Raw genomic sequence first — 27,550 nt, forward strand, 5'->3', positions numbered from 1 at the left:
ACTTAATAAATAGTTCATTTCAGAAGGATCTTAATTTATGAAGTTACTGAACATATGTTTTTTTATATTTAGATAAAGGCCAAAATGGAGGGGCAGAATTTTATAAGTTGATGAATTATTGACTTAACACATCCTTAAATATTATAGATTCCCTTCATCTAACATAGTTATAATACTATACTCTTAAGTGTTTATTTCCCTTACATGGAACAGAAAGAATTAACATTAAAACGTATTAGTCATACTTGGTGATTATTTTATTACCATATATTATTGTATACAATTTCGTTTGGTAATAAGGATATTATAAATCATATTTTAAACAAGAATTTATGCATGGCATATGTAAGCAGTAACATTTTGAAGGAAAGAGAAGTGCCATAAGAACATTTACCTAAATTTTGTAATACTGAAAAACACTAGAGTTTGTACATAGTAATGACTGAAAGCTTCATAATATGTTGGAATACTGGTAAACTTTCAGGTACTGGAAGAACAACCTGGTATAGGAAAAGACCAAATTAGACATGGCCACGTCCTTAGATGTGCACATCATCTAAAAATAAATCCCTCAACACTGCAGTACACTACGCATTCTTCCTTAGTTTGGCACTTTGCAATACAGACAAAGGTGTATTTGGTTTAATGTGATTTTATTATTCTTAGATATATTTTAGTTACTTTATATAGATAAAAATATACAATATTGCTTTAAAAACTTAATTTTATAAGTGTATAGTTGATTGTCATTATATTCACAATTTAAAAAGCCTATTTTTCCACTAAACAATTTACCCAATAACATGTGGAAGAGACTAACAAAAATGGTTTATATGAAGACTTTTAATGAGAGTTTAAATGTAAAAATAGACAATTAATCTAGACCACTGGTCTAAATCCTTAGTGATATCTCATGCTGGAAACAAATTATGAAATGTTTTAGACAATTTTTTTTTTCAACACTTAAACTGATTCTACAGATTCAAAGTTTTGACTGAACGTACACAGAACTGACAGAGATTTCATTTGAAGCCACTTTTATATACATTAATTTACTAAAAAAGAAAGAAATGAAAAATGTATTTTAATACTACATCTCAGTTTGGGATTCCATCAGATTTTTAAATAATATATGCAAAATGCATCTCTGCCCTTCGGATATCATATTTAAATAAGAGAATGGCAGATGATGGTATTTTTACTTTTAAATCATTTCAGAACTATAAAATTAGTAGGGTGATAATTTGCCTTATTGGTAATAAAGGTCACTATATCATAAAGACAACCTAATATCTGAAGGTAAATGAATAGTGTGGTTGTCTTTTTCTTAATACCAACTTATAAACAGTCTGATTGTTTCATTTCTTAGAAAGACACTGATAAAATATGCAAAACCCAAACAATTATGTAAGTGCATATACAAGGTACGGACTATTTTAAAATGAAAAATTGAAAGTATTTTACAAATAATTTTGTTCTTTATATCTATACGATGCACCATTAATTTCACTCATTACAATACTTTGCACCAAACATCGTTATCTTCAATCTTAACACTCCTCAAATATGAGAAAAACAAAATTTCCACTGTACTACGAAGTGAAATTTATAAAGTCAACATAATATATCCTAAAGGATTATAGATCTAAAACAGTTTTTAAAGATGATTTATACACATTGAAATGGGTGCTTTGCTTAATTAAAAAGCTAGAAATAAAACTGCTTCTCTTCATTGCAATTTAATAAACATGTTTCAGATTTTTCACATTGCAACATGCAACCATCATCATGGAGATTTCAATAAACAGTGGTATATCTCTTCTGAAAACACTGTTGAAATTTAAGTGCTACTGTCTTAATATTTATTTTATAATTAAGAATTTGGAAAGAAATTTTACTTTTAAATTTTTCAACATAAGGCACATACCAACATTTGAAGTCTAGAAGCAATTAGATTATATAATAAATAATTATCTTTTCACTCATTATTTGCCCTTTACCTGAAGAAAGGTGAGTGTTAAAACATGCCTGAATTAATAAAAATGACTGGATTTAGGAAATACAAATAATATTTGTGTGCAAAAGAATGTTATCAGTTTAAAAAAGAAAAAATATTTTATATAAAATATACATCCTACAGTGTTATAGGTAGAAAAAAATGTGAGGCACTTAGATTAACAGTGAAGGAGGAAAGCACTGAGATTTTTTTTTTATAAAAAGCACCAAACCATTTAACATCTGAGATAAGAGCAGAGGCTAAAATAAGAAAATAGTTTTGTGACTTTGTATTCTATGAACTATTAAGAATCCAGAAGTTCAAAACTCAAAGTTTTCATTTTTATTCTGACAGAAATAATTCAAATAGAGAAAGTTTTGTAGTTTAAAAGTCAAAGTTCTTCTCAATAAATTTTGCATATTTTTTGGTACTCAGAATAATGTGAAATGTAGATATCTCACTACTCCGTGGCAGCACACTTTCTACTTTAATGACTACAGTATATATCATTTTGATATTAAATTCCTTTTCTAAAAACAAATATTAAAATTTAGCTTGAAACTAAGTATGAACAACATGCATCAATGCCTCCATGTGAACTTACTGATGTCCAACATTAACAATTTTATTAATATTACTCCATAATCCATTACAAACTAATTTAATCCAAAAACCAAGGTCAAAATTGCCTTGGAATTACAAGAATCCACTGGATGCCAAATCAGGAAAAGGTCTGGCTTCTGATGAATGATGAAGTGGCTGAAGATGCGGGGTAGTCTGACTGTTATTTATGAGATTTAATTCAGCTGGATATGTTTCATTTACAACTCCTCTATTCTGAAACTGAAAACAAAAATAGCAATATAATTTATTAGGATAGACCTTTCAAATATCTTAAGCCATTAAATGACATATTAATATGTACTTTTATAATCAGTCCTGCATGTTGGTAAACTTCAAGTTTCTTTACTGCTGCTAAATCTTGAATCTTTCATTCAGTAAAGACATATTGAGTACATATTATGTATTAGTTGCCTTTATAACTGTTTGGTTTTTCCACTAATTTGACAAAAATTTTGAAGATGGTACTGATGAGTAACACAACTGTCTCATTTCAGATTGCCTTCACGTCAGTTGGAAATTGATGGGTCAGAAAGCACCAGTTACAAATCACAGTTAAATATTGTTTGGCACAAGTAGGTTTGCTTTGATCAGACTTCATCTCAGTCAAGTTCTAGGTATCAATGAATTGATTATATTCAAGATTACTACACTGGACTGCAAAAAACCTAGGACTTTTCCATAAATGCCAATTCTAATTTTCTAAAGGTTTCCTGATACTCCCCAAATATTACACAATGGGTATGATTTCCTTAACCTATTCTTATTTATACTTTAAATTAATGAATACTACTGAAAGCATTGACCTAATTCCAGAATCAAGTTACCAAAAGAAAGTGCTCTTTCTTGCCTTCTTACACTGAAATTAGTCTAATTTCTACAACTACTACCAGAAAAAAAATTAAAAAGAAACAAGGAAAGACATGAAGATGCATAGTTCTGTAGAGTTTTATAGATTATAGAATCTTTTTATTTTATAATATAGTCAGTAGAAGTTGTGGAAACTTTCAAACAGATTAAAATCATATCCTTGCTTGCTTCAAATAAAAGCTACTTTTCCAAAGCCTATGTGACATTAGGCTGTAGTAATGAAAATGTTGATGACTTTGAAAATCCTCTAAAACATACCATAGATATACAGTAAAAATTACATAATCTACATCTTCAATGAATGGCAACTTTGTCAAGTCTTCAAATGGTCAGTAATAGTTGTCCAGATAATGGTGGGTTTTAAATGAATTTTTCTCATAACTCATAACACAATGCATGCCAACCATTCTCTTTAAATATACTGCATAGAGCAGTGTCATCCAATAGAAATATAAAGTGAGCCACATACAGAACTTTAATTTTTCCAGTAGCCACATTAAAAAAAGTAAAAAGAAACAGGTAAAATTAATTTTAATAATATACTTTATTTAACCTTGTAGCCAAAAATGTATCATTTCAACATGAAATCAATAAAAAAGAGATATTATTTATTTATTTATTTATTTTTGAGACAGAGTCTTGCTCTGTTGCCCAGGCTAGAATGCTGTGGCACCAGCTTAGCTCACAGCAACCTCACACCTGGGCTCAAGCGATCCTCCTGCCTAAGCCTCCCAAGTAGCTGAGACTACAGGCGTGCGCCACGACACCCGGTTAATTTTTTCTATTTTTAGTAGAGCTGGGATCTCGCTCTTGGTGAGGCTGGTCTTGAACTCCTGACCTCAAGCGATCCTCCTGCCTCAGCCTCCCAGAATGCTAGGATTACAGGCATGAGTCACCATGCAGGGCTGAGATATTTTACATTCTTTTTTCAAGCTAAGCCTTCAAAATCTGGTGTGCATTTCACACTTACAACACTTTTCCATTCAGACTCGCTGCAGTTCAAGTGTTCAACAGCCACATGTAACTAGTGGCTACCCTAGGGAAATATGTAGGTCCAAAGAATTATTATCTGATTATTCACAAAGAAGCAATACAAAGTAGGGGGAGAACACTTAAAAGAACTCATGAGGTACTGATGTGACCCCCTATTCAAAATATAATCTTACATAATTAACTTCTGTAAAATTTGCTTTACTCAGGAGTAAAATATGTTTATGTCACAGCAATGTTGTGAGATAGATTGTAATATTATTAAATTTTAATATAATTAAAGATGTAAGAAATGAGAATAAGAAAAACCTTCACTGTCATGTTCTATTGAAAAGTACATATATAATCAGACAAAGCAAATGTATGAAAAAAGCCATAAGAAACCAATCAGAGATAAAGATTCAGGTCATTATTTTTAAATTACTACACTCTAATACATAGTAAGTAGACATCAATAAACTTAATTGTAGTCGAGATATTCTTCAAAACTAAAATATACTTTAAAATGAACTAAATATTTTCTAATGGAAAAGCATGAATGCAACATAAAACATGATATATTCCTAGGTAGCCAGACAGAGCAGCTATTAACATTATGTTAGCTTTAAAAAAAAAAAAAATCATTTTTAGATTTAGTGAAAGTGTGCTTGCTGCTAGATGGGTTCTGATGATACATTTAGGCAAAAAAAATATATATATATAAAATACCAAGCTTGATTCCAATGACAGAAAGCCAGCTGAGTTACCCTTTTTAAAAAATGTCAGGAACAAAAAAGCAATTCTACGTTAAAGGAGAACATGAGGATTGGGTATAGCATGGAGGAATAGCCAGAGAACAAAAAGGAGCCTAGGACTGAATTCCAAGGATAATCCAGGACAAAGGCATTTTAAGAAAGCATCTTTATGCTTGATTTCAAGCCAATTTTAAGCATATATATAAAAATTGAGCTTTGAAGAAATTATTCTTAAAAATTCAAATATATAGTTTTATAGTTAAAATTTTTAAAAAGCCATATACATTTTAAAGAATCAAGAAAGGCAAATCAAATGCTCTATTTTACATATAACACTTTTAACTAATTTCGCCTGGTAATTTGGGTCACTTTACATTAAAGACATATTCATATTGCTTTAGCCCTTGATTTCTTTTTCCTTCATCATTCAGGTAAATGATATACTTACATTAATAACATACTAAAATAAGCATGGGCGTATTTTAAAAAAGTAATCACAGACATCATTAAAAATGCTATCTCAGCGAACACTACAGATAATCAATTAGAATCAATGATGAAAAATTTGTAATTCATGTCTATTTATTTATAAGTTAAGAAGAATCATCGAAAGGATTTATTCAGTTTGACAAAAGCTTTACCTCGTTTAAAAATGCCTGCTGGCCTGGAATGATTGGATTGTACTGTATCTGATCCACGTGGGTGTGCTGAGGTTCCGGCTGGCACTGGTACATGGACACCGCCCCGGCATAACATGTCTGAGGAGTTACTATGGCTGACTGTGGATTTATTCCGTGCTTCTGGTTTTCAGGAACTTGTAAACAAGTGACAAAATCTTCTAAATTAGAAGAAGTAGTGGGGTATGGGGATGGTTCAAAACTCCCCATAGGAAAGTCTAACTCTGTACATTTGGAATGTTGTGGTAACACAGACTGATTATAGGAAATAAAGTTCTGTGTATAAGGTATAGTAGAATCAATCTCCGATTTGTAGGGAAACTCCTCATTGGTCCCATGTAAGTCTGAAAAGACATTATACTGTTGTAGGTCTTGCTCAGGACAACTGAAAGGCACAGATTGGTTGGAGTTCCAGTTTGCAAACATGCCATTAACTTGCATATGCTTCATTTTCTGACACAGTTGGTGCTGCGGCTCCACCACTACTTGCTTTTGGTGATGCTGTAGTTGCTGCTGCTGCTGCTGTTCTAACTGTAGGTGTTCCTGTACCATACAGCTTGAGTTAAGAGCCATGGACTGTTGCTGTTGGTAATCTGAACACATGATGGTAGACTTATTTAAAGAATCTTGGATATATGTTAGGATTTCATCTGTTAAGTCAATGTCTCTGAAGTCAACCTCACCAGAAAAGTCATTTCTGAAAAATTTTTCATTCTGCATGTGTTTGATATCCTCAAAATCAATGCCTAGGTTTTTCATAATGCTGTACAAGTCATTATTTTTATCTTGAAAGAGCTGTGTGTGACCACCAGAGAATGCCGGATTCATTTCCTGAGGCTGATCGATTTGCTCATGTTTCAGGATATTAACATTTCCCATTGGTGCGATATTGTTTTGCCAATTACTGCATTCACTCACAGGTTGGTTAAAAAAATTTCTTTCAAAAGGTGCAGTGCTTGAAGTAGTTGAAGCAGGATAGAGGTAAATAGACTCATCCTGTTGCATCATGGCAGCCAGGAGAGAACTAGGATTGAGGGAGTCCTTGTCGAGAGTTGACTTGGTAGTACAGTCTTTTCCACTAGTGCCATTTTTAGTTCTTACTGGTAAGGGATCCAGTATGCCAGGAAAAGGGGTGGTTACCTCATACAACACAGCTTCTCCAGTGGTGAACATAAAAGGCAACTTTGTATTTCGTTTTTGCAAATGCTCTGCTCCTTCTTCTTCTCTAAAATTGTGTACAAGAAAGTCAGCATGTATTAGGAAAAACTATCATACAAACATGTCAAAATCAAATAATACAAAAAAAGAAAAACAACAAGCAAAATACACTTTGAGTTTGACAGTAGGAAACATAGAGTTTATTTTATTTTGACCTAAATTATTCTTGTGACTGGTACCACAGAATTGTTTTTTACACAAACGTATTTAAATGATTTAGATATTTTTCTAAACCACAGTCAGGTTATATCCTTATCTGACATCCTGTCAAAAAAAAAAATATGTGTGGAATAAAGATCCAAATATGAAAACAAAACTGTACGAATTTAGGAAATCTCAGTAAGAGAGATATGTCTAATAAAGCATAAAATCCAGAAGGTATAAACAAAAAGACTGGCATAATTGGCAATATGAAAATTAAAACTTTTGCATTTTTGAAAAAGAATTCATAAATCAAGTTAATCATGGAGAAAATACTTGTAACATATATTTATAATTTAATACATATAAAAGTTCATATCCATAATAGGTAAAGAGTGCTAATGAATCTAAGAGAGAGGTAAACTATTCAACAGAAAAATAGGCAAATGATATGAATTGGCAATTCACAAAAGAAAAATGTCCTAGAAAGATATAAAGAGATGCTCTGTCTTATTAGTAATAAGTAAGTGAAAATAACTAACCTCTCTTAATTTCTAATAGAATAAGCACACAAAATAGTAATATCAGCAAATGTACAGAAATGTGAACAACACAATTACCAAACTAGACCACTGATAAAGAACATACAACAGAACATGTATTCTTTTTTTTTTTTATTTTTTTATTTTTTTTGACAGAGTCTCGCTTTGTTGACCAGGCTAGAGTGAGTGCCGTGGCGTCAGCCTAGCTCACAGCAACCTCAAACTCCTGGGCTCAAGCGATCCTCCTGCCTCAGCCTCCCGAGTAGCTGGGACTACAGGCATGCGCCACCATGCCTGGCTAATTTTTTATGTATATATATCAGTTGGCCAATTAATTTCTTTCTATTTATAGTAGAGACGGGGTCTCGCTCTTGCTCAGGCTGGTTTTGAACTCCTGACCTTGAGCAATCCGCCCGCATCGGCCTCCCAAGAGCTAGGATTACAGGCGTGAGCCACAGCGCCCGGCCAGAACATGTATTCTTTACAAGAGTACATGGACTATTTTACTAACATTCACCATATATCAGATCATAAAATAAGCCACCACAAATTTCAAAGCACTGAAATTCTTTCAAGGAACTGAAGTCCATTCAAAGAATGTTCTCTGACTGCAATGGAATTAAGCCAAAAGTCAATCTGAAAAATGACAACTAGAAAAATCCCCAGCTGTGGTCCCCAACCCCTGGACCAGCGCTGGTCCATGGCCTGTTGGGAACTGGGGCATACATCAGGAAGTGAGTGGTAGGTGAGCCAGCGAAACTTCATCTCTCTGTACAGCCACTCCCCATCCCTCACATCACCACCCCTGCTCACAGAAAAATTATCTTCCATGAATCCAGTTCCTGGTGCCAAAGAGGTTGAGTACTGCTGCTCAACATCACAAAGTCAATAACACTATATTTCTAAATAATTCATGAATGAAATAAAAGTGAAAAGTAGCAAATATTTTTAACTGAAAGATAAAAATTAGACATACCAAAACATGAGAGTTGTAGTTAAAAGGGAAATTGATATGTATGTTTAAATATCTAGCTAAAAAGAGAAAGTAGGAAACAACTGCAAATTATACCCAAAGAAAATAGAAGGAAGAAAATAATAATGAGCAGACATAAATAAAAAAGAAAATAAATGTACAATAGGAAAAATCAGTAACTGAACACCGGATTTTAGTACAGACTGATAAAACTGATGGCCTTCTAGCAATATTGATGAAGGCAGAAGGCATAAATTAGTAGGGGTACATACATACCCATGTACTCGTATACATAGGTACTTACATACATGTTCATGGGTTGGTAGACTCAGTATTGTAAAGACATTAATTCTGCCCAAATGATCTACAGTTTCAATGTAATCTCATTCTAAATTCCAACAGATTTTCTGGTGGAAATTGACAACTGAGTTCTAAAATGTACATGGAAGTATAAAGGGTAAAGAAGAGCCAAGGAAATCTTGAAGAACAACAACAAAAAAAGCTTAACAAAATGAAGACATGCACTCTGATATAAAAACTTATAATAAAGACAAAGTAACTAAGACAATACAATGTTGGCACAAAATTGACAACTAGACCAATGGAGCTAATATAAGGGAGTTCAGAGACAGAACCACAGATAAAATCCCCTGATCAAAATGCAGTGCAGAGGGGAAAAGAGGATGTTTTCAATAAATGTTACTGGTCAACTGGATATACATATAAGGCAAAAAAAAAAAAAAAAAAAAAAGGGAAAAACAAATCAATCTTGACCCTTACACCTCAAGCCACAATCAATTCTCCAGAGTGGGAGAAAACTTTTGCAATGCAAATATTTGACAAAGGACTTGTTTCCAAAATACATAGGCAACTCTTACAAATCATTGGTGTGCTTAGACAACATATTTTAAACAAAGTATTGCTATATTTTTCTTTTATTTTATGGATGACAAGAGCTTTTCATTTGTCCTTCATATGCCCAGGACAAAACCGTGGAGTTTTCTTTGATTATTCTCTTTCTGTAGTTCCACATATTTAGTTGCTCAATAAAAGTTTGTCAATTCTAACTTCTCAATGTCTCTTACTTATGCCCTCTTCTTTCTAGACATATTTATTTCCATATTCAATTCTCTTAGAATTATTTTTATGTTTTCATGTAAGAGGACTTATGGCAAGGGCAATACATGTAACCTAAACATTTGTAACCCCATAATATGCTGAAATAAAAAAAAATTAAGAAAAAAAAAGAGGACTTATAAATGAAACGGTTGTTAAAAAATAAAAATGAAACATTCCAAGTCTTTGTGCTTACGTTAGAGGTCTCTGAGTTGCAATGATATAATCTGGCCTTCCATTTTTATAAACTAAACGTGCATTAGACTGGAGCCATGTCCATCGATTGTTTTTCGTCAGAAGCCTGAACACTATCATGCCACTTTCTCCAGTCTTAATCACTGAAATAAAATAAAAAAATTAAATTATCAAACCCCAAAATAATATATTAAAGAAAATCCCTGAAACAAACCCCTCTGACATATTTCTGGATCTATTTCATCTATCACCAAAGATAATGACTATCTTGACAACTTTTAAACACAGTACATTAAAAAGCATGAAAATAGTTCTTCAGAGTTGTTTTTTTCCTATTTCAGACTAAATTTAGTGCTCAACATCTCTAATCATCAGGGAAATTCAAATCAAAACTACAATGAGATATCACTTAACCCCAGTGAGAATGGCCTTTATCAAAAAATCTCCAAACAATAAATGCTGGCGTGGTTGCGGAGAGAGGAACACTCCTACACTGCTGGTGGGACGACAAACTAGTTCAACCTCTGTGGAAAGCAATATGGAGATATCTTAAAGCGATACAAGTGATTCTACCATTTGATCCAGCAATCCCATTGCTGGGCATCTACCCAAAAGATCCAATGACACTCTACAAAAAAGACACCTGCACTAGAATGTTTATAGCAGCACAATTCATAATTGCAAGGCTGTGGAAACAGCCCAAGTGTCCATCAATCCAAGAATGGATTAATAAAATGTGGTATATGTATACCATGGAGTACTAGTCAGCTCTAAGAAACAATGGTGACATAGCACATCTTATATTTTCCTGGTTAGAGCTGGAACCCATACTATTAAGTGAAGTATCCCAAGAATGGAAAAACAAGCACCACATATACTCGCCAGCAAATTGGTATTAACTGAACAGCACCTAAGTGGACACATAGGTGCTACAGTAATAGGGTATTGGGCAGGTGGGAGGGGGGAGGGGGGCGGGTATATACATACATAATGAGTGAGATGTGCACCATCTGGGGGATGGTCATGATGGAGACTCAGACTTGTGGGGGGAGGGGGGGAAATGGGCATTTATTTAAACCTTAAAATCTGTACCCCCATAATATGCCGAAATAAAAAAAAAATGTTAAAGGGAAGATGAAGTATCATTCATATGATTCTAGTAACACAGGAAAGTTAAAAGAGTATAAACTGGGGGGAAAAAAGACAAAAATTGTTTTGTTTTAAACAGGAAAGGTATTCCTAAAGCCTAATACTTTATAATTTTAAAGTTTACATCTGTATTAACATTGATTTACTAATTAATAATGATGCCACTGAAGAAACTTCCTGAGCAAAAATAGTCGTGTTTTTAGTAAATGATTATATTCCTGTGTGGCAGCTGTAGGGAGGTTAATGAATAAAGAGTGTAACTTTGGTTAATCATAATGGTATGACACGAAGTAGGAGGTCATCCAAATAGTTTACTTAAACACATTATCTTATGTAATCCTTTGAAACATGTACTAGACTGCATGCCGTTTCTTCTGACATGTTCATAAGGAACTACAACTTACTCCGGAGATGGGACTCGGCACAGTAAAGCATATCAGCAGCATGAACAAATTGATACCCTGAGCCACTTGTGCACAGCTCTTCTTCAGTATATCCTAAAACAATCCTTCCTCTGTTTAAAAAAAAAAGTAAAATAAAGGTGAATTAAGATTTAACATAAATGAAGTAACCGAGATCAACTCATTGGCTATATGCTGTTTTCTGCAGTATGTTTTGCTTGACATTCAGAATGTCACCATCAGTAGGTGGAAGAAAATTAAACATGTCTAAGTAAACTGCCCTCTTTTGCTTATGGCTGCAAATTTCAGTTTTAGTCTATTTTCTTTTCCTGAATAAAACCATGAAAATTAGTATGGCTAAAAATAAATCTAATAGAGAGATTACAGTAAAACAAAATCTCTGATGAAAATTTAAAATGCTTATATTCTGTTTTAGGGGAAACAGGTTTTTCAAATTACCTCTGTCTGCATCCCCACATTAGAAAGAAGAAAAACATTGATATGTTTTGATGTGATACAAATGCTTAATACCAGACTCCACTTCGTAATTTTCTGAAAGTTACTCAACTCCTAGGGTTAGAAATCAAATAATATTTGTACTATTTAAAAATGTAAAACCAACCAACAATAAATGTCATCGGAAGGATGAGCTTTACTTATAAGCATATCATTTTTTTTGTGGCAAGTACTGTAAAAAACTACAAAATAACAAAATGATTTGTGAGCCTGATAAAATTATTTCACTTTAGAAGGCTGTACTGAAAGAATATGAAATAACAGTAGCTAATAATGAACAATACTACAATCTGCACCATGTTTTACATGCTAAGAGAGACTTACTAAAACAAAATACACATTTGATGAAATAAAAGTGAAAAAGTCTTACTTAGCATCACAACCAGTGGGCGTAAAGTCTAGTCTGTGTTTGGTTCTAAAGATGAAATTTTTGGTTCGGATTTCAAGTATGGATGGTGGCTGAAGTGGAGTAGCTATTGCAAACAAAGCCAACTGAGGTGGAAGTATTGATCCATCTTTCCCTTTCTTTTTCTGTCCATGAAGATACTTTAACCTCCCTTGGAAATTCATTGCCTTAAAAAAACAAAAAAAGTTCATTTAAATTAACAGTATAAAACAGTTCCTTTTTAAAAGGTTCCATTCATGGCTGTTTCCAGGGTTCTTGATAATTCCATAAAAGTTCCTGAGGATAAGAACTGCTAGGTCCTTTCACTCCGCTCTCTACAGAGGGCCCACTAAAACTATCCCAAAATGTAGTACAAGGAATATTCTAAGTGGACTGATAAGAAAGCTACCCCTTGCTTCTGATAGTCATAAAAGGAATACCTATACCATTTTCTGAGCTTGCAGTTACCCTATCATTTTTAGCTAACACAGCTCCTTGCACTCCAGGAACTCATATACTCCTGAAGGAAGGGTGATAAAGCCCTAAAGTAAACATTAATTTTCAGACATACTACATGAGCTATCAACCAGACCAAGGGATGATTCTGACATCAATCTGATAGTGCCACATGGAAGAAAAGACCCTATTGTACACAGATATTCCACCTCAGAAATATAATCATGTGTCACTTAACCAAGGGTATGCGTTCTGAGAAATGTACTGTTAGGCATTATGGTACAGCCTATCGCTCCTAGGCTACAATCCTGTAGTGCTATGCCCCTACAGGAGTTTGAGGCTGCTGTGAGTTAGGCATGACACTCGAGCCTGGGCAACAGAGTGAGACTCTGTCTCAAACAAACACCCCCCCCTCAAAAAAAAAAAAAACCACATTGTATGACTATACAAAAATATTTTTCTTTAAATCTTTATTCTATAAAGCTTTTCTCCATTTACAATTTTTTTTTTTTTTACTTCTTAAACTTTTTTGTTAAAAACTAAGACACAAACACATGCATTAGTCTAGGCCTACACAGGGTCAGGATCATTAATAATACCGTCTTCTATCTCTGTATCTTGTCTCACTGGAAAGTCTTCAGGGACAATAACATGTATGGACCTGTGCTCTATGACTAATAATGCCTCCTGAAAGAACTGTCTGAGGGGGTTTTACAGTTAACCTTTTTCGTTTAATGAGTAGAAAGAGTTCACTGTAAAATAATGATAAAAAGTATAGCAAATACATAAGCCAGTAACATAGTCATTGCCATTAGCAAGTATTATGTACTGCACATAATCGTATGTGCCCTTTTAAATGCCTGACTGGGAGTGCAGTAGGTTTACAGTCGCATTACCATAAACACATGGGTAACGTGTTCCACAATGATGTTATGACAGCTACATCACCACTGGGCGACAGAAATTTTTCAGCTCCATTATAATCATAAGAGATCACCATCATTATGTGGTCTATCACTGACTAAAACATCGTCATGTAGCACGTAACTGTACATACTGATTGAGCTTGAGCACCAGTATGAGGAAAACTATCTCAAAGCACAATTCTAACCCTGGGTCAACAATATTCTCTTCAGAGGCAAAGGATATAAAATGTAACCAAAATGTTCATTTTTTCATATTTTCTTGAAATAAAATAAAATAACCACTAACAAAAATCACTACTTGGTAATACTTAAGATTTGATAATCTGTTTCAAATTCCTGCCAATTCACAAAAAGAATAAGCAACACACTTCGTATTCTCTTCTTCTGTACGTGGTAGCATGAGCTGTCTAAGGATAATTGAGATAACAGACCACCTCCACTCTGAGTGTCCTGCCTACACTGCTCTCTGTGCTTATCTCATGTAGGGGTTCAGACTATGCAACAGGAGACAGCGTCTCACGTCAGATCAGATGATGATTCTGCAATCATGAATATGCAATCATTTTTCTATGTGGCAGTTATTCCAGACATGTAGAAATTGTCCACAGTTTTCCTGTCTAGCAGGCATTAAAACCCAAGATGGTAAGCATCCTTCTATTAAACAAGGGCTAGATAATTATCCTATACCTCAAAAGTTCTAAAAATAGTCAAAATACAAGGTTTCATGTTATTTCACTCATTATATCCCAAAGAATAGGGTTTTCAGAGTCACAGAAATTCAAAATCTGAAATAATGATTTTATAAAGTTGCTTTCCTTTACCAAATTATTTGGTAGTCAATTTTTTAAATCAAATTCAGATAACAAAGAAGATTGGCCTCATTTAACTTTTCCCTTTTTTTTAATATAACTTAGTAGTGTTAAAGTAAACTAAATTTGGCTTGAGGATACCTCTGAACTTTTGAATGCTTACCAAGGAACAGCAACATAAGTTACTATGTAAACTAACTGGAAGCTTAACTTAGGAGTTACTTTTGTAATAAACAGCTGAGTCTCAGCTAATCACAGATGGCCAACCGATCAGACCATGTTCCAATAAGGCAAACCGCAAGCTATAATCAATCAAGGTATTTCTGTACCTTGCTTCTATCTTCTGTCCATAAACACGGAATGCATAAATGCAGGCTTTGCCAGCCGCTCTGCAAAGTGAGTTCTCTGAACCTCTTTTGGTTCTGAGGGCTGCCTGACTTGGGAATAGTTCTTTGCACAATTAAATTCTGCTAAATTAAATTTGCCTTACATTTTTCTTTAGCAATGGTAAAACTCAACATTATAAGATACTGCACCTTACCAGAAAACCAGATGAATTGTCCAGCAGACACCTCAGTCGGCATATGAAGCTCCTCTCCCTAAAAGAAGAATTTTCTGGAAGAAGCGAGTCTGGGTTGTAACAGATTCCTGGCTGTGAGAGACCATGAGCTTCTGTAGAAAAAAAGCAACACATATTTGACTTTCCATTTTGCTGTAAAATTAAGTATGTGAATAGGTAAAATTTGTGTAAGTTTCCAAACTGGAATCTGTATTCTGAATACAAAAAAGCATTTTCAGAAGAAGAGCTAATAAAAAGAAAATACAAACTTACCGAATATCACTTTTATCACATAGAACTTTCTTAGTTTTTGTTCCTATTTTTATTGAGCTGTAACTGTCAACAATTTCCACATTTTCTAATGCACTTTTGTATTCTTAACACTTTCACGGATTTCTGAAAACTTTTTTTTTTTTGCATTTGAGAAAAGCTTTTTTTATACTCGCAAATGCTAGTTTACTTTTTTCTTTGGCGTATTTTAAACATAACAATATACATGCAGTTCAGTATCAACCCTGCACATTCCTTCCATCTTCCATGATAGTATTAGAGTTATTTTTATAAAATATATTACTGAGTATGGCAATATTCTGTTGCTTGAAACTCATTAGTAGCTCTCACCTGCCAAAATATTCCTTAGCTCCACAGGCTCTTAGTGACCTTATGGTTACAGACTCCTATCTTTCCCCTTCTTCCCTACCTTTGCCATGGAGTGCTATGCTCCTACAGGTTCCCAGCCTCCTTTTACAGAATCATATTCAAAGACCACCAACACCATCTTTCGTACCATCAATTCTTACCATCAATTCTTTGTCCAGAGTCTGGGCACTGTGAAGGATTTAATGTCCAGTGCAGCTGACGCTGAAATTCAGCCCGGTCTTCGGTATGGATAAGTTCATACACGCTCTGATGTATGACATCAGACTAAAGAAAAAAGATACAAAGAAATAAAAGTACTGATTAAAAAGAATATGGCTTACTAAAGTAATTTCAAAACCTCTCTAGATTAGTGGGTGCTAGTTAGTGGTGATGACTCTAAAGGGAATGATTGCCAAAGCTCCCCAGTCATCCAAGACAGGAAAAGCTAGAGAGATTAGCACTTTAACTGATAAGCCACAAGTTAACTCATCACTTCCCAACATGAATGCTCTTGCTCACACAAATAAGTCACCTCCCCATTTCTTAAATGCAACACATTACGATCTGTTTATATTCCTTATCCTCTTATCTCTTAAATCCTACTGCTTCCATGAATCCCTCCCCTAAACACCCAGGCCTCTGTGACTTCTCTCAGCTGACTAGTATTCATTATGTATTTCCTTCATTGTTCTCCAAATGTTCTTTCTGTATTAAATTTTCACTCTACGTGGACTCCATAAGCGTAACAGATTATGCCTTTACCACATCAGAATCCCTTCTCATCTCTTGCTTCTCAGCATTTACTACAGTGCTGAGCCCTTAGAGTTTAAACCAGAGTTTTTCTAACTTTTTTTTCCCTATGAAAAACATGTTCATGGTAAAAAACACATGTTCCAACTATCACAAGTGTGTACACACAGACACATATACACAGAAAAAAAAGTTTGACAAAAAACCATTATGAGTGGTGATGCTGTGTATTCATTCTCTATTGTCTCATTTTATTCCATCCTAAGTAACTACAAGAAAGTTTGGTGATGATATACTATATTAACAGCATACCAACTAAAGGGTCACCAACTTGCATTTTAAAAATAATGCCTTAATCCACCACTTATGTCAGATATGAATGTTTTCTTAAAGAGTATCCATGTGTATACATGACAAAAAATAGATTAAAAAACGGCTAATCTCCTTGATTTTAACTGATCTAAATCACAATAGCAAATCATGATTAAGATTCGTTAAGTTTCAAACAGACTTTTCTATGGATATTAATATATTTTCTTCAAAATGCAAGAAAACTGAAATGTAGGCTTTGTGGCAGTAGCCAGATTCCATTACTTCAGTCTTCTACACTTAAATCTCCCTGGGAACTTAATCTTCTAATATTAAATCATCTCTATGTCACCTATTACACAATTGCCAGAATTCTCATCTGAAACACAAGTTGAAGCATACACATTTCTTTTTAACAAAAACTTTTAGTGGGTTTCACTGATTATATGATATAGTCGAAACTACAGTCTATGTAAGTGTTATATGGACAGTGTTATTCAGCTCAGTAGCCTCGTGAGCTTGTTAGAAATGCAAATTCGTGGGCCCCAGTATGACCTACTGATTTAAAATACCTGGAAATGGGGCCCAGATATTTTATCAAGTTTTATCAAGTCCTTCAGGTGATCTTATGCATTCTTACATTTTGATTCTTATTCTTAAAAATTTAAGAACCAGACATATAAGATATAGCAAGCATTTAAGTATACTTACAATCTGTTCTCAAATCACATCAGCTCTTTTTGTTCTTCAAATTTGCCAAATACTTTATAATTCCATTTATTCATCATTCATTCAATAACATTAGACAAACCAGATGCGTTTGCTTTCTACAACTTCTGGTCTATTGCTTACGGTACTTCTATGTTCCCTTGTCTGTCCATCTGAATCCTACATATTCTTTAGGTCAGCTTAAATACCATTTCTTTTAGCATATCTTCTATAATCCATATAAATGAGAATTAAAAGTACAAACCATAGTATTTTACTTGTACTTTTCCATATCACCTCATTAATTTCTTAGCTGTCACATGACCTGTGCTATCTTTAAGTCATTTGATGGCAAAGATTATTTTTCTTTCTTTCTTTCTTTTGAGACAGTGTCTCCTTCAGTTGCCCTGGCTAGAATGCAGTGGCACCATCATAGCTCACTGCAACCTCAAACTCCTGGGCTCCAGTGATCCTCCCACCTCAGCCTCCTGAGTATCTGGGACTATAAGCGCGTGCCACCACATCCAGACAATACTGTCTATTTTTAGTAGAGATGGGGTCTCATTCTTACTCACACACTGGTCTCGAACTCCTGAGCTAAAGCGATCTTCCAGCCTGGGCCTCCCAGGATGTTAGAATTACAGGCGTGAGCCACACAAATATTTTCTTATCTTCTCCCCTAAACTCTATCTGCCTGAAAGTTTCTTAAATATGAGATTCTTGATCAGTGAAAAGAAGAAACACAGTAACCTTGAATGACATAAACATTTAAAGAAATTATAGTGCAGTAAATCATTACTAGGAAAAACACTAGCCGTAAATATTTAATATATAATTTTTTTATTCTATAGCATATATATTTTAATTAATAGTTTATACATACAAATGGCCTATTGTACTCCTAACATTTAAAAAATATATAAATGGTAGAAAGTTCACTTTCTAAAAAAAGAAAAAATATTATTTTAAATGATTTTTAAAAATCTACTTACCTGCTGAAATCCTAGGTAATCTTGTATTGTAGAAGAAGCATAAAAGACCAAAGCATCCGTAGTGACAACTAATACAAAGCCATTCAGAGCCTACAAGGAAAAAACAGTTATATATAATTAGTAATATGACTTACTATTATTACTCATAAATATTGGCTGTCAGATAAATGTTATTATTTTTATTTCTGAAAAATCTTCTTTTCAAAATAGTTAAAATCATTACACTTCACAAAATAGAAATAATACACACTCCTGGAGTAAGAAGAACCTATTAATACACTTTGATTTGTCTAAAGAAAAATTTACAGCTAAACTTAATGCTCAACCAGAATAACTAGTAGAATACTGATTTCCTCCCTCCATGCTTCAGATTTTCTCTTTTAAATACATTGTTCTTATTTTTTAATATATATAAGTATCATTCACTATCATCTAAATAGCAGAAAATTTTTTTGTACACAGACATTTCAAGCACTAAAGCAGTTTGAAATTTGGATCCTTTCAAAGTATTATAAAACATTGTAAGACTTTTTATAGTAAACTATAATACACATATAATATACATACAATTAAAATATACAAATGTAAAATAAACAAATTCAGTCCATTAAAATTTAATGTAATTACTGATATATTTATGTTCAAATCTCTCATTTTATATGTGTTATTTCTATTTGTTCATAGCACATCTGTATTATTGTTTTTTTCTCTCTATCTCTTGCTTGTTTTTGGCCAGTTACTTTTTATTATCCCATATTCTTTCCTTCACTTAGTTTGAAAGTTATACCCTCTTTTTCTATTCTTTTAGTGGTTAGTCAAGTCCAAGTTTAATCAGTATCTTTCTTCTCCTCTTGGATAACACAAGTATCTTAGATCACTTTAACCCTTTGCACTCGCTTGCTTTTTTCTCATCATCCACTCGACATTATCACATTCGACATCCGAGTGCAAAGGGTTAAGTTTACTGTTATCATATATTTTAATTCTATAAGCCCTCACTATTTTCTACTTGAGTTTAATTTGGTACTTGATCTGTTCTTAGCAATGTGATCATGGCCAAACTCTTCTGACATCTTTTTCACATAAAGGGGACATGGTATGGTTTAGCATAAGAACCATACAGTATGGAGTCAGACAGATTTGGACTAGACTCCTCCTATCTCTGTCTCTTACCAGCTGTGTGGCTTAAAGTTTTTTACCCCTTCAAGCTTTAGTGTTATCATTTTAAAAACTGGCACCATAGAGGGCGTATGTGATGAGTATATCTCATTTAACTCAGCACCTGGGTCAGAGCTGGCACTCAACTAATGTAAGGTGCTATAATGCTATGCAGTAAACACTATAAGGTTGTAGAAATGAACAAATAAATATTTACATGATAATGCTCTGAGAACTAAAAAGAGCTACATAAATAACAGGAATTAATTTATTCAACACAATAAACTATTACATACTAAAGAGGATATATGCTAAGTAGTGATTTTCAGGAGTTAAGAAGACTGCCCCTGTGCTTATGATGCTCACAGTCCAGTGAAGAGGTCCCCAACCTCTTTGGCACCATGGACCATTTTTATGGAAGACAATTTTTCCATGGATTGGGGAGAAGGGTAGTTTTGGGATGATTCAAGTGGATTACATTTATTGTGCACTTATTTCCATTATTATTACATTATAATATATAATGAAATAATTATACAACTCACCATAGGTTGGGGACCCCTGGTCTAGTGGATACCCTCATTATCAGATAAGGCAAATGGAATATAGTGACTATCTCTTTTCACTCCATTTACTTTCACCTCCGAGATTCCTAATCCATATTACACTTCTGAGAACTTGATTACAAAGATAACCACATCTATTATTTAGCAGTCCTTTTTCTAAATGCTTTTATGTATTCACGTGGTTTAATTCTCCCAACAACCTAGAGAGGTAGGTGCTATTTCTTCTTTACAGTTGAAGAAACCAAGGTAAAAGAAAGGATTGTACCTTTAAAAGTAACTTGCCCAAGGTCACATAGCTGAAGAAAGCTGAGCCAAAGGGGTAAACTCAGTCTGGCTTCAGAGCCAGATAAATATCATGATATGCTGTCTTTATGTGTTACTGATCACACATTGGTGCATGGTTCTAACTCTTCAACCACAACTGGGTTCTCAGGCTCTTGATTACAGAGATTTTTTTCCCCCAAGATGAAGAATGGTGATTCTACCCACTGGGAACTTGAATATTTAACAATTAACACATTCAAAACTGAATAATATTAAATTCTGTTGGCAGTAACAGTATTTATTCATCACTATATTGTTTCATCCTGAAAACATCTTCTTTCTAGAGAAGACTATCCATTATCACATCAATAAACTTACTGGTGCATGCCAGAAGACAGGATAATTTAAGGTACAATATCAAATCCCTTGTGTTAATTATCAGAAATAAAATAAAAATCTAAAAAGAATACACACCAATTTTTTATATATCTCAAATGATCTTAAAATACCAGAGAAACAAGATTATTACCCATATTGAATTATTATCTTAGTAAATGAGCAGAGAGAATTAATATGCTAATTACATATTAATCAGAGAGTACCATCTTATTCTTAAAAAGATATGCACAAAACCTATCTGAAAATCATATGAGTTAGATTATTAAATATAAGAGAAGTAAACTACAATTGATACTGTTATATATAATTTCAATTGCATAGTTACTAGAAAATGAAGCTGGAACACTACAATAGGCACATTATATAGCAACAGATAGAATTTATTTTAAATTTATGAAGTAAACATGAAGTAAATAATAGATAATGAAAAGACACAAAAAAGTTACTTGCATTGTTACATTTTAATTCCTTATAAATAGTGATACATTTAACCTAACCTAGAAAGTAAAATCTTTTAAATTTTTGTTAATAAAATACTATGTAGCATTTTCTTTATGTGCCTTTGTTAAGCTAAGGAAAGGTTACTTCTCAGAAGCTTCAGGCCATATGGTATATAGAAACTTTGGTAACATCCTCTACATTTTAGTGGTAATTAGCTGGCAACTGCAGGTTGAAAATATAAAGTCAGATGCCATTATGACAATTGTATATAACAAAATGTGCCATTTTCACGTCTGTAACGTTTTGTCATCTTCTTCGTAAACAGGTAACACATAAGTACAATGCTAAAAAAACCATATGTTATGTGATGCTTCCTATTCAAGAGTGGTATACAAATGCTATCCAATATAATTATAATAGGTGGGTTTATTTTAACTACCTAAAGGATTCCACTTTCCAGGTAATTTAATATATATGTAAATATATACATACACACACACACACACACACACATATATCACTATAGCTTTGCTTTAGTGTTTCCCTATGTCCTTGACATAGGACATATATATAGTTGGTCTAAATACTTTAAGAAAAAAATAAAAATCACTGGCCCATAATTTAAACCAATTTGCCAAGTATAATGTCAATTAGGGCATATTTGTTTATTTTTACTTGAAATACAGGTTTTCATTATCATCTTATTATAATACATAACCCAACAGGTAGGTATATTTAATCACTTTATATAGCAATTATTAATATTAGAATGTTTTTCTATGACTTGACTAAGGAGTCTTTATATTTTGTCTAATACATAAATAAGGATCCCCAGCTGGGGATGGGGAGAGGACTCATAGTTGAATATACTCAATTTGTTTCACATAATGGAAACACAGTTAATTTTTGCCAACAGGAATTTGAACGTGATTACAGAATTGTAATAAAAATGTCATAAATTATTAGGCTATCCTCCAGCATTTTCTGAATGAATTAATGGAGCTTTCAAAATTTATGGCTACTTTTTTTGTCACAATGAGTAACTATGAACTACATTCTTTCAGTAAGTTCAGTGGACAGAACTGAAATTGATCAAATGGCGACAACATACATTATAGCAAATATGCCCTTCATTCTTTTTTTCTTTTACCAAAATAAGTATCTAAGAATTTTAAGTGAGAATCAAACATAGCATCAACTCTAAAAAAATTTTTTAAAAGGGTAATAGAGTTAAAAAAAATATTTAAAATGCTTTCACAGACAAAACTATTAGAAACTCCCCAAGTTCTAAAGCATAATAGGGTTACAGTTGTTGAGAAAATCTGTAGCATGTTAATAAGTCACAAACAGCTACTAAAATAAAATGTAAGTTATGAGATAACATATTGAAAAAAGTAATAAAATTCAAGTTAAGAACAATTTTAAACTATTAAGTAAATGCAGTTAACTATTTTAATAGAGATACATTTCTGAAAGAGTATATATAAATCCAGTATCTTAAGTGGGAGCCTTTAACAATTTAGGAGTTCTTGCTGTTTGAAGAAATACAAAAGGGAGGGTAATGATTAGACCTCTCTACTTAATCTACTTCATGTATAGTCATGCACTGTTTAATGACAGGAATACATTCTGAGAAATGTATCATAACGTGATTTCATTGTGCAAACATCATAGAGCATACTTACACAAACAAATCTAGATAATATAGCCTACTATATAGCTATGGTACATGGTATAGCCTATTGCTACTAGGTTACAAACCTATACAGCATGTCACTGTACTGAATATTGCAGGCAACTGTAACACATGGTAATTATTTGTATATGTAAACATATTTGAACATAGTAAAGGTACAATAAAAATATGGTATTATAATCCTGTGGAACCACTGTCCTAAAAGCAGTCTGCTATTGACTGAAATGTCATTATGCAGTACGTGACTGTAATTCCATTTTTTCATGTACTAGGCACTATTCCTCTACTGCAGTTCAGATGAAAGTGGCAAGAAACACGCAGTGAATCATAAATAAAATAGGAATAATTAAAAGACTAATTAATTTTCCATTTATAATTGCCTTTATTGTAATGAACTATATTTACTAAAATTTACCTGTAATAATAACTCTCCTTCTTGCAAATTCAGGCCTTCTCTGAAATTTGTTCTACTGTTATCCTGGCCTCCATTTCTGTCAGCAGGGGAGGATTTTAATGCAACTATGGAAAAAAGGGAAAAAACAATGATGTAGGTAGATTTTAAAATAAGCAATATTAAAGGACTGTCGTAGAAAACTTCTCAACATTAAACAAAGAGACAATTTGAAATACTGGCATCCGCTACTACTATGATGACTAGGTAAATAATCCTTTTGCCAATGGGTAATTTCCTATTCTATGCCAATAACAAAATTGAAGGCACTAATCAAGTTGCCAGCTGACAATTTGTTAAAAATAATTTTTGATGAGTTCACTATGATTTTTGCCACATAACTTGTAAGTTTCAAAGACTTGCATGATGTTGCTATAAACACTCCCCCTCCATTCCAATCTACTTATGAGACTAAGATTCCTCACAATGTAACCTAAAAAAGTGGTTTTTAACATTTCTATATATTCATTTATATATAGGGAACTAGTGGTGATGAGGAGAAAGAATAAACTGTATATCTTATTGAGCAATGTATTTCCAGTAAGTTTAGGATCTTATCTAGCTTTTGGGTAAAAACTGTTAATACTGTTATTACATTCATGATAAATTTATAAATCAGCCAACGGAGAATTCACATTTTTATGATGCTGACTCATTCTATACAAGAACATATGTTTTTGTATTCATTCAAGTCTATTTTTTTATCCTACGTCCACAAAAAAGAATTGTACAGTTATTTTTACATTTATTCCTAGGTACTACCATCTTGTAAAGTGGCTTCTCCTTCATTATAGCTTCTAACTGCTTGTAGACTGGAAGGTCTGATGGCACGGTGGGATGTTTACTATTGGGGATAGCATGTTGTCATGCTATCTCTTCTCTGTTTTTTTCTTACTGTGTGTGTGTGTTTATAGTGTGGAAGGCAGTGTAGCTGAATAGATACAATAATAGCTATCATTTAGTTATTTGAGCATTTTGCCAAGCATTTGCAAATATTATGTCATTTAAAAGCATGTGGATATTGCTATCTGACAGAACTGGGTTCAAATTTTAGCTCTGCCATTTTACTAAAAAGAGCCAGTCTCCTAATATGTGAGCTGGTATTTACAAAAATAACAAATAAAATACTTTACAAAAATAAAAAATAAAGCCCATCCTACAGGGTTGTTGTGAAGAGTAATGAGAACATATGTAAAGTTCCTGACACAGAGTAGATCAACAGTACTTTAATAAATGGTAGCTTTAATTATTAGAAATATTTCCCAGAGCTTATGGATTGCCTTATTATAAAGTATTATCTTTTAGATACTTTCCATTTTTATCTTTCCATTTTTCTGATTTCCATTTCTTTAACCAATGACATTTAAGTGAGAGAAACTATTAAATAAAACTGACTATGGTAGTCCTGTTAATACTTATTTTACTATATTTTTATGTGCCAAAATAACCTGGCTCAGTGAAAAAAGGGAGATTTGCTAATAACCAGACTTTCTCTCAGTTTGAGCAAACCATCACATATAAAACATATTTGCAGGGTTTCATGCTTGCAGTGTATTCTCTGGTAAGTCATCAATACATGTGTTATACCAGAATCTCATCCAAGTTCTTGCCTTTGCAGAAGTTGAAACATACCTCTTTGAAAGAACAGGCCAAAAGTGCGGCCTCTGAATATAACAATTTCAAAAGGCCAGAGATTTCCTTAGGCCAAAAACTAGTTTGAGGTAAACTGATCTAACCAGTTAATCAAGACCAAAGGAAAAGCTTAATCCGTAGAGAAAGAATGGTAGAAGAGAGAATGGCTTTTTCTCCCTTTCTATTCTGTAGGTTGATGCTGTTGCTTGCTTTCTAATAGCTAAATTTGCTCCAATGAGCTAAAACTGCACAATGTCAGAGTTAACTGCACTGTTACTTTTTCAAAATTGAAGCACAATTTAATACACTGACTACCACACTAGGAAAAAAAAATTAATTTTCTTTGGTGCCACAACGTTTTATTACAAAAATAGAATAAAAACTTCAGAAACAAAATCATCGTTTCTAGTTTAATGCAAAATTTGTTATTTTTTTATTGTTTTCTGTGCATGAATTATATGCAACTTGAAAAATAGTTCTTGCAGCTCCCAAGGTAAAAAGACGTGTGAGTTACATATGTTTCATGAGGTCCTGGGCTTAAAACTAGCGAAAGTTAAAACACAACTCACATGGCAGTTAATGTGTTAAGAGTTCTATCAAATATCAGTAAGACTTGCTTTTAAAAAGAAAACAACAAAACCAAAACACTTACATTATGAAATAAGCAAAATAAGCCTAACAACAGATAATAACAGTGTCAAGTTTAAAATGTCTAAATTATCATTAGGAATCTCTTAAAATTAACATTTGATTAATGAAGTTGATATTAGTTCCAAAAGTCACTGGTAGGAGAAAAACGCAGACAAACTTTAAGAGGTAACTACTTGACCACTGATAAGTTGATTAAGAAATAAAAGAAACCAGCTCAGAGTGATTTATGATTTGTTCTTGGGCTTATATTGGAGGTATTAGACAATGTAATTAGAAATTAGACAGACCCTGTCTTTAAGTAGGGCATATTAGCTATGGAAATAAAGAACTGGAAAAGAAGGTAAAAAAATATTAAGTACTAGAATAGGACATAAAGTACTACAAGAACTTGAAGGAAAGAAAAAAAAATTAAAAGAACAAATTCTTTCTAAACAATGATTATAATTCTAAATGTTGGAAGGACAATATTTAATATGTATAACTACTGCATAAGTAGGAAAAGTAACAAATGCATTTTGAAGAATGATCACTGGAGGGCTCTCCCCAAACAAGCAAACAAATATTTCTGTTGCTCTCATGTTTAAGGTTAATCATTGGTAAAGGATTTAAGTAAATATTGTACAAAGATGACTCCAGGAAGGGTGCACTCCTTTTTCAGTGTCATCTAAAAAACACTATTGTACCTTTTTATAAAACTCATTTCATGTCATGGCTTCTTGACCCAGACTATGTAATTTTTACCCTTCCATGAAGTTTTTCCTCTTTGTTGATCTCATACCTACTACCTCTCCCTTATGAAAATTACTAGAAGCTATGTTAATTAATACAACTTATTTTCCTGTATACACTGCTTGCCTTGGTTAGAAAGAAAACAATGGAGGAGTAAGAAGGTGACATGAGATACTGTTATAGGAGTTGCTTTCTACCATCTGAGTGACCGTACATGCATTGCTTAGTAATATGTGATACTGAGCACACACTGTATTCCCAGCACTTTCCATGTATTGTATCTTATTTAATTTTCACAATAGTTCTGAGACTGGCATTGTTATTCTTTCAATATATTAGGAAACCGAGACTTAGGGAGGTTAAGAAACTTTCCCAGGGTCATAGAGATTTAAGTGGTAGAGCCTAGATTAAAAACCCAGGTAGCCTGACCCAGTGTGTGAATTATGATTAACCACCTCCCCGACTTCTCCCTATGCTAACAACCTTTGGCCTTTAGTTTTCTCATCTTTAAATGAGGACAATGCTACTGCCTGGGACAAATTCTTGTGAGAATTTAAATTTCATGTAGAGATAATGAAGTCTATGCTGAGTTTACACACTCTCAAACCATTGCAGAAAGCTTACAGTAAAAGTGCCCACTGGGGGTTAACTATTTTATCATCTTTAAATGGAGAGCATTAATGAGTATTTAATAGGACTGCTGTGATGACTGAATGACACACACTTGAAAGGACAGCTGACCTTTGAACAACACAGGTTTGAACTACTCAGGGTCCACTTACATGTCTTGGCCATCCCTGAGACAGACAGGCAATGAAACTTTATTTAATCCTGTTTTTTTATTTTTATAGTTCTCTTATGTTTCAAGTCCCTAGGCCAGTAACATTTACT

General features: G+C 33.2%; 1 protein-coding gene across 1 annotated transcript in view; it reads right to left on the bottom strand.

Moving 5' to 3' along the window:
• Positions 1-239: 239 nt before the first annotated feature.
• The window catches only part of AHR (aryl hydrocarbon receptor), a 48,881-nt gene continuing 21,570 nt past the window's right edge, over positions 240-27,550 (bottom strand). Inside the window, exons 3-11 of the mRNA XM_012781019.3 lie at positions 23,612-23,715; positions 18,673-18,762; positions 16,075-16,198; positions 15,257-15,387; positions 12,510-12,712; positions 11,627-11,736; positions 10,075-10,216; positions 5,853-7,113; positions 240-2,839 (exon numbers count right to left, since the gene is read on the bottom strand). Coding sequence (XP_012636473.2) covers positions 2,693-2,839; positions 5,853-7,113; positions 10,075-10,216; positions 11,627-11,736; positions 12,510-12,712; positions 15,257-15,387; positions 16,075-16,198; positions 18,673-18,762; positions 23,612-23,715 — 2,312 coding nt within the window. The 3' untranslated portion in view covers positions 240-2,692. The remainder of the gene's footprint in view (positions 2,840-5,852; positions 7,114-10,074; positions 10,217-11,626; positions 11,737-12,509; positions 12,713-15,256; positions 15,388-16,074; positions 16,199-18,672; positions 18,763-23,611; positions 23,716-27,550) is intronic.

This window comes from Microcebus murinus, chromosome 9, assembly GCF_040939455.1.
Source record: "Microcebus murinus isolate Inina chromosome 9, M.murinus_Inina_mat1.0, whole genome shotgun sequence".
In the NCBI taxonomy this organism is placed as follows: domain Eukaryota; kingdom Metazoa; phylum Chordata; class Mammalia; order Primates; family Cheirogaleidae; genus Microcebus; species Microcebus murinus.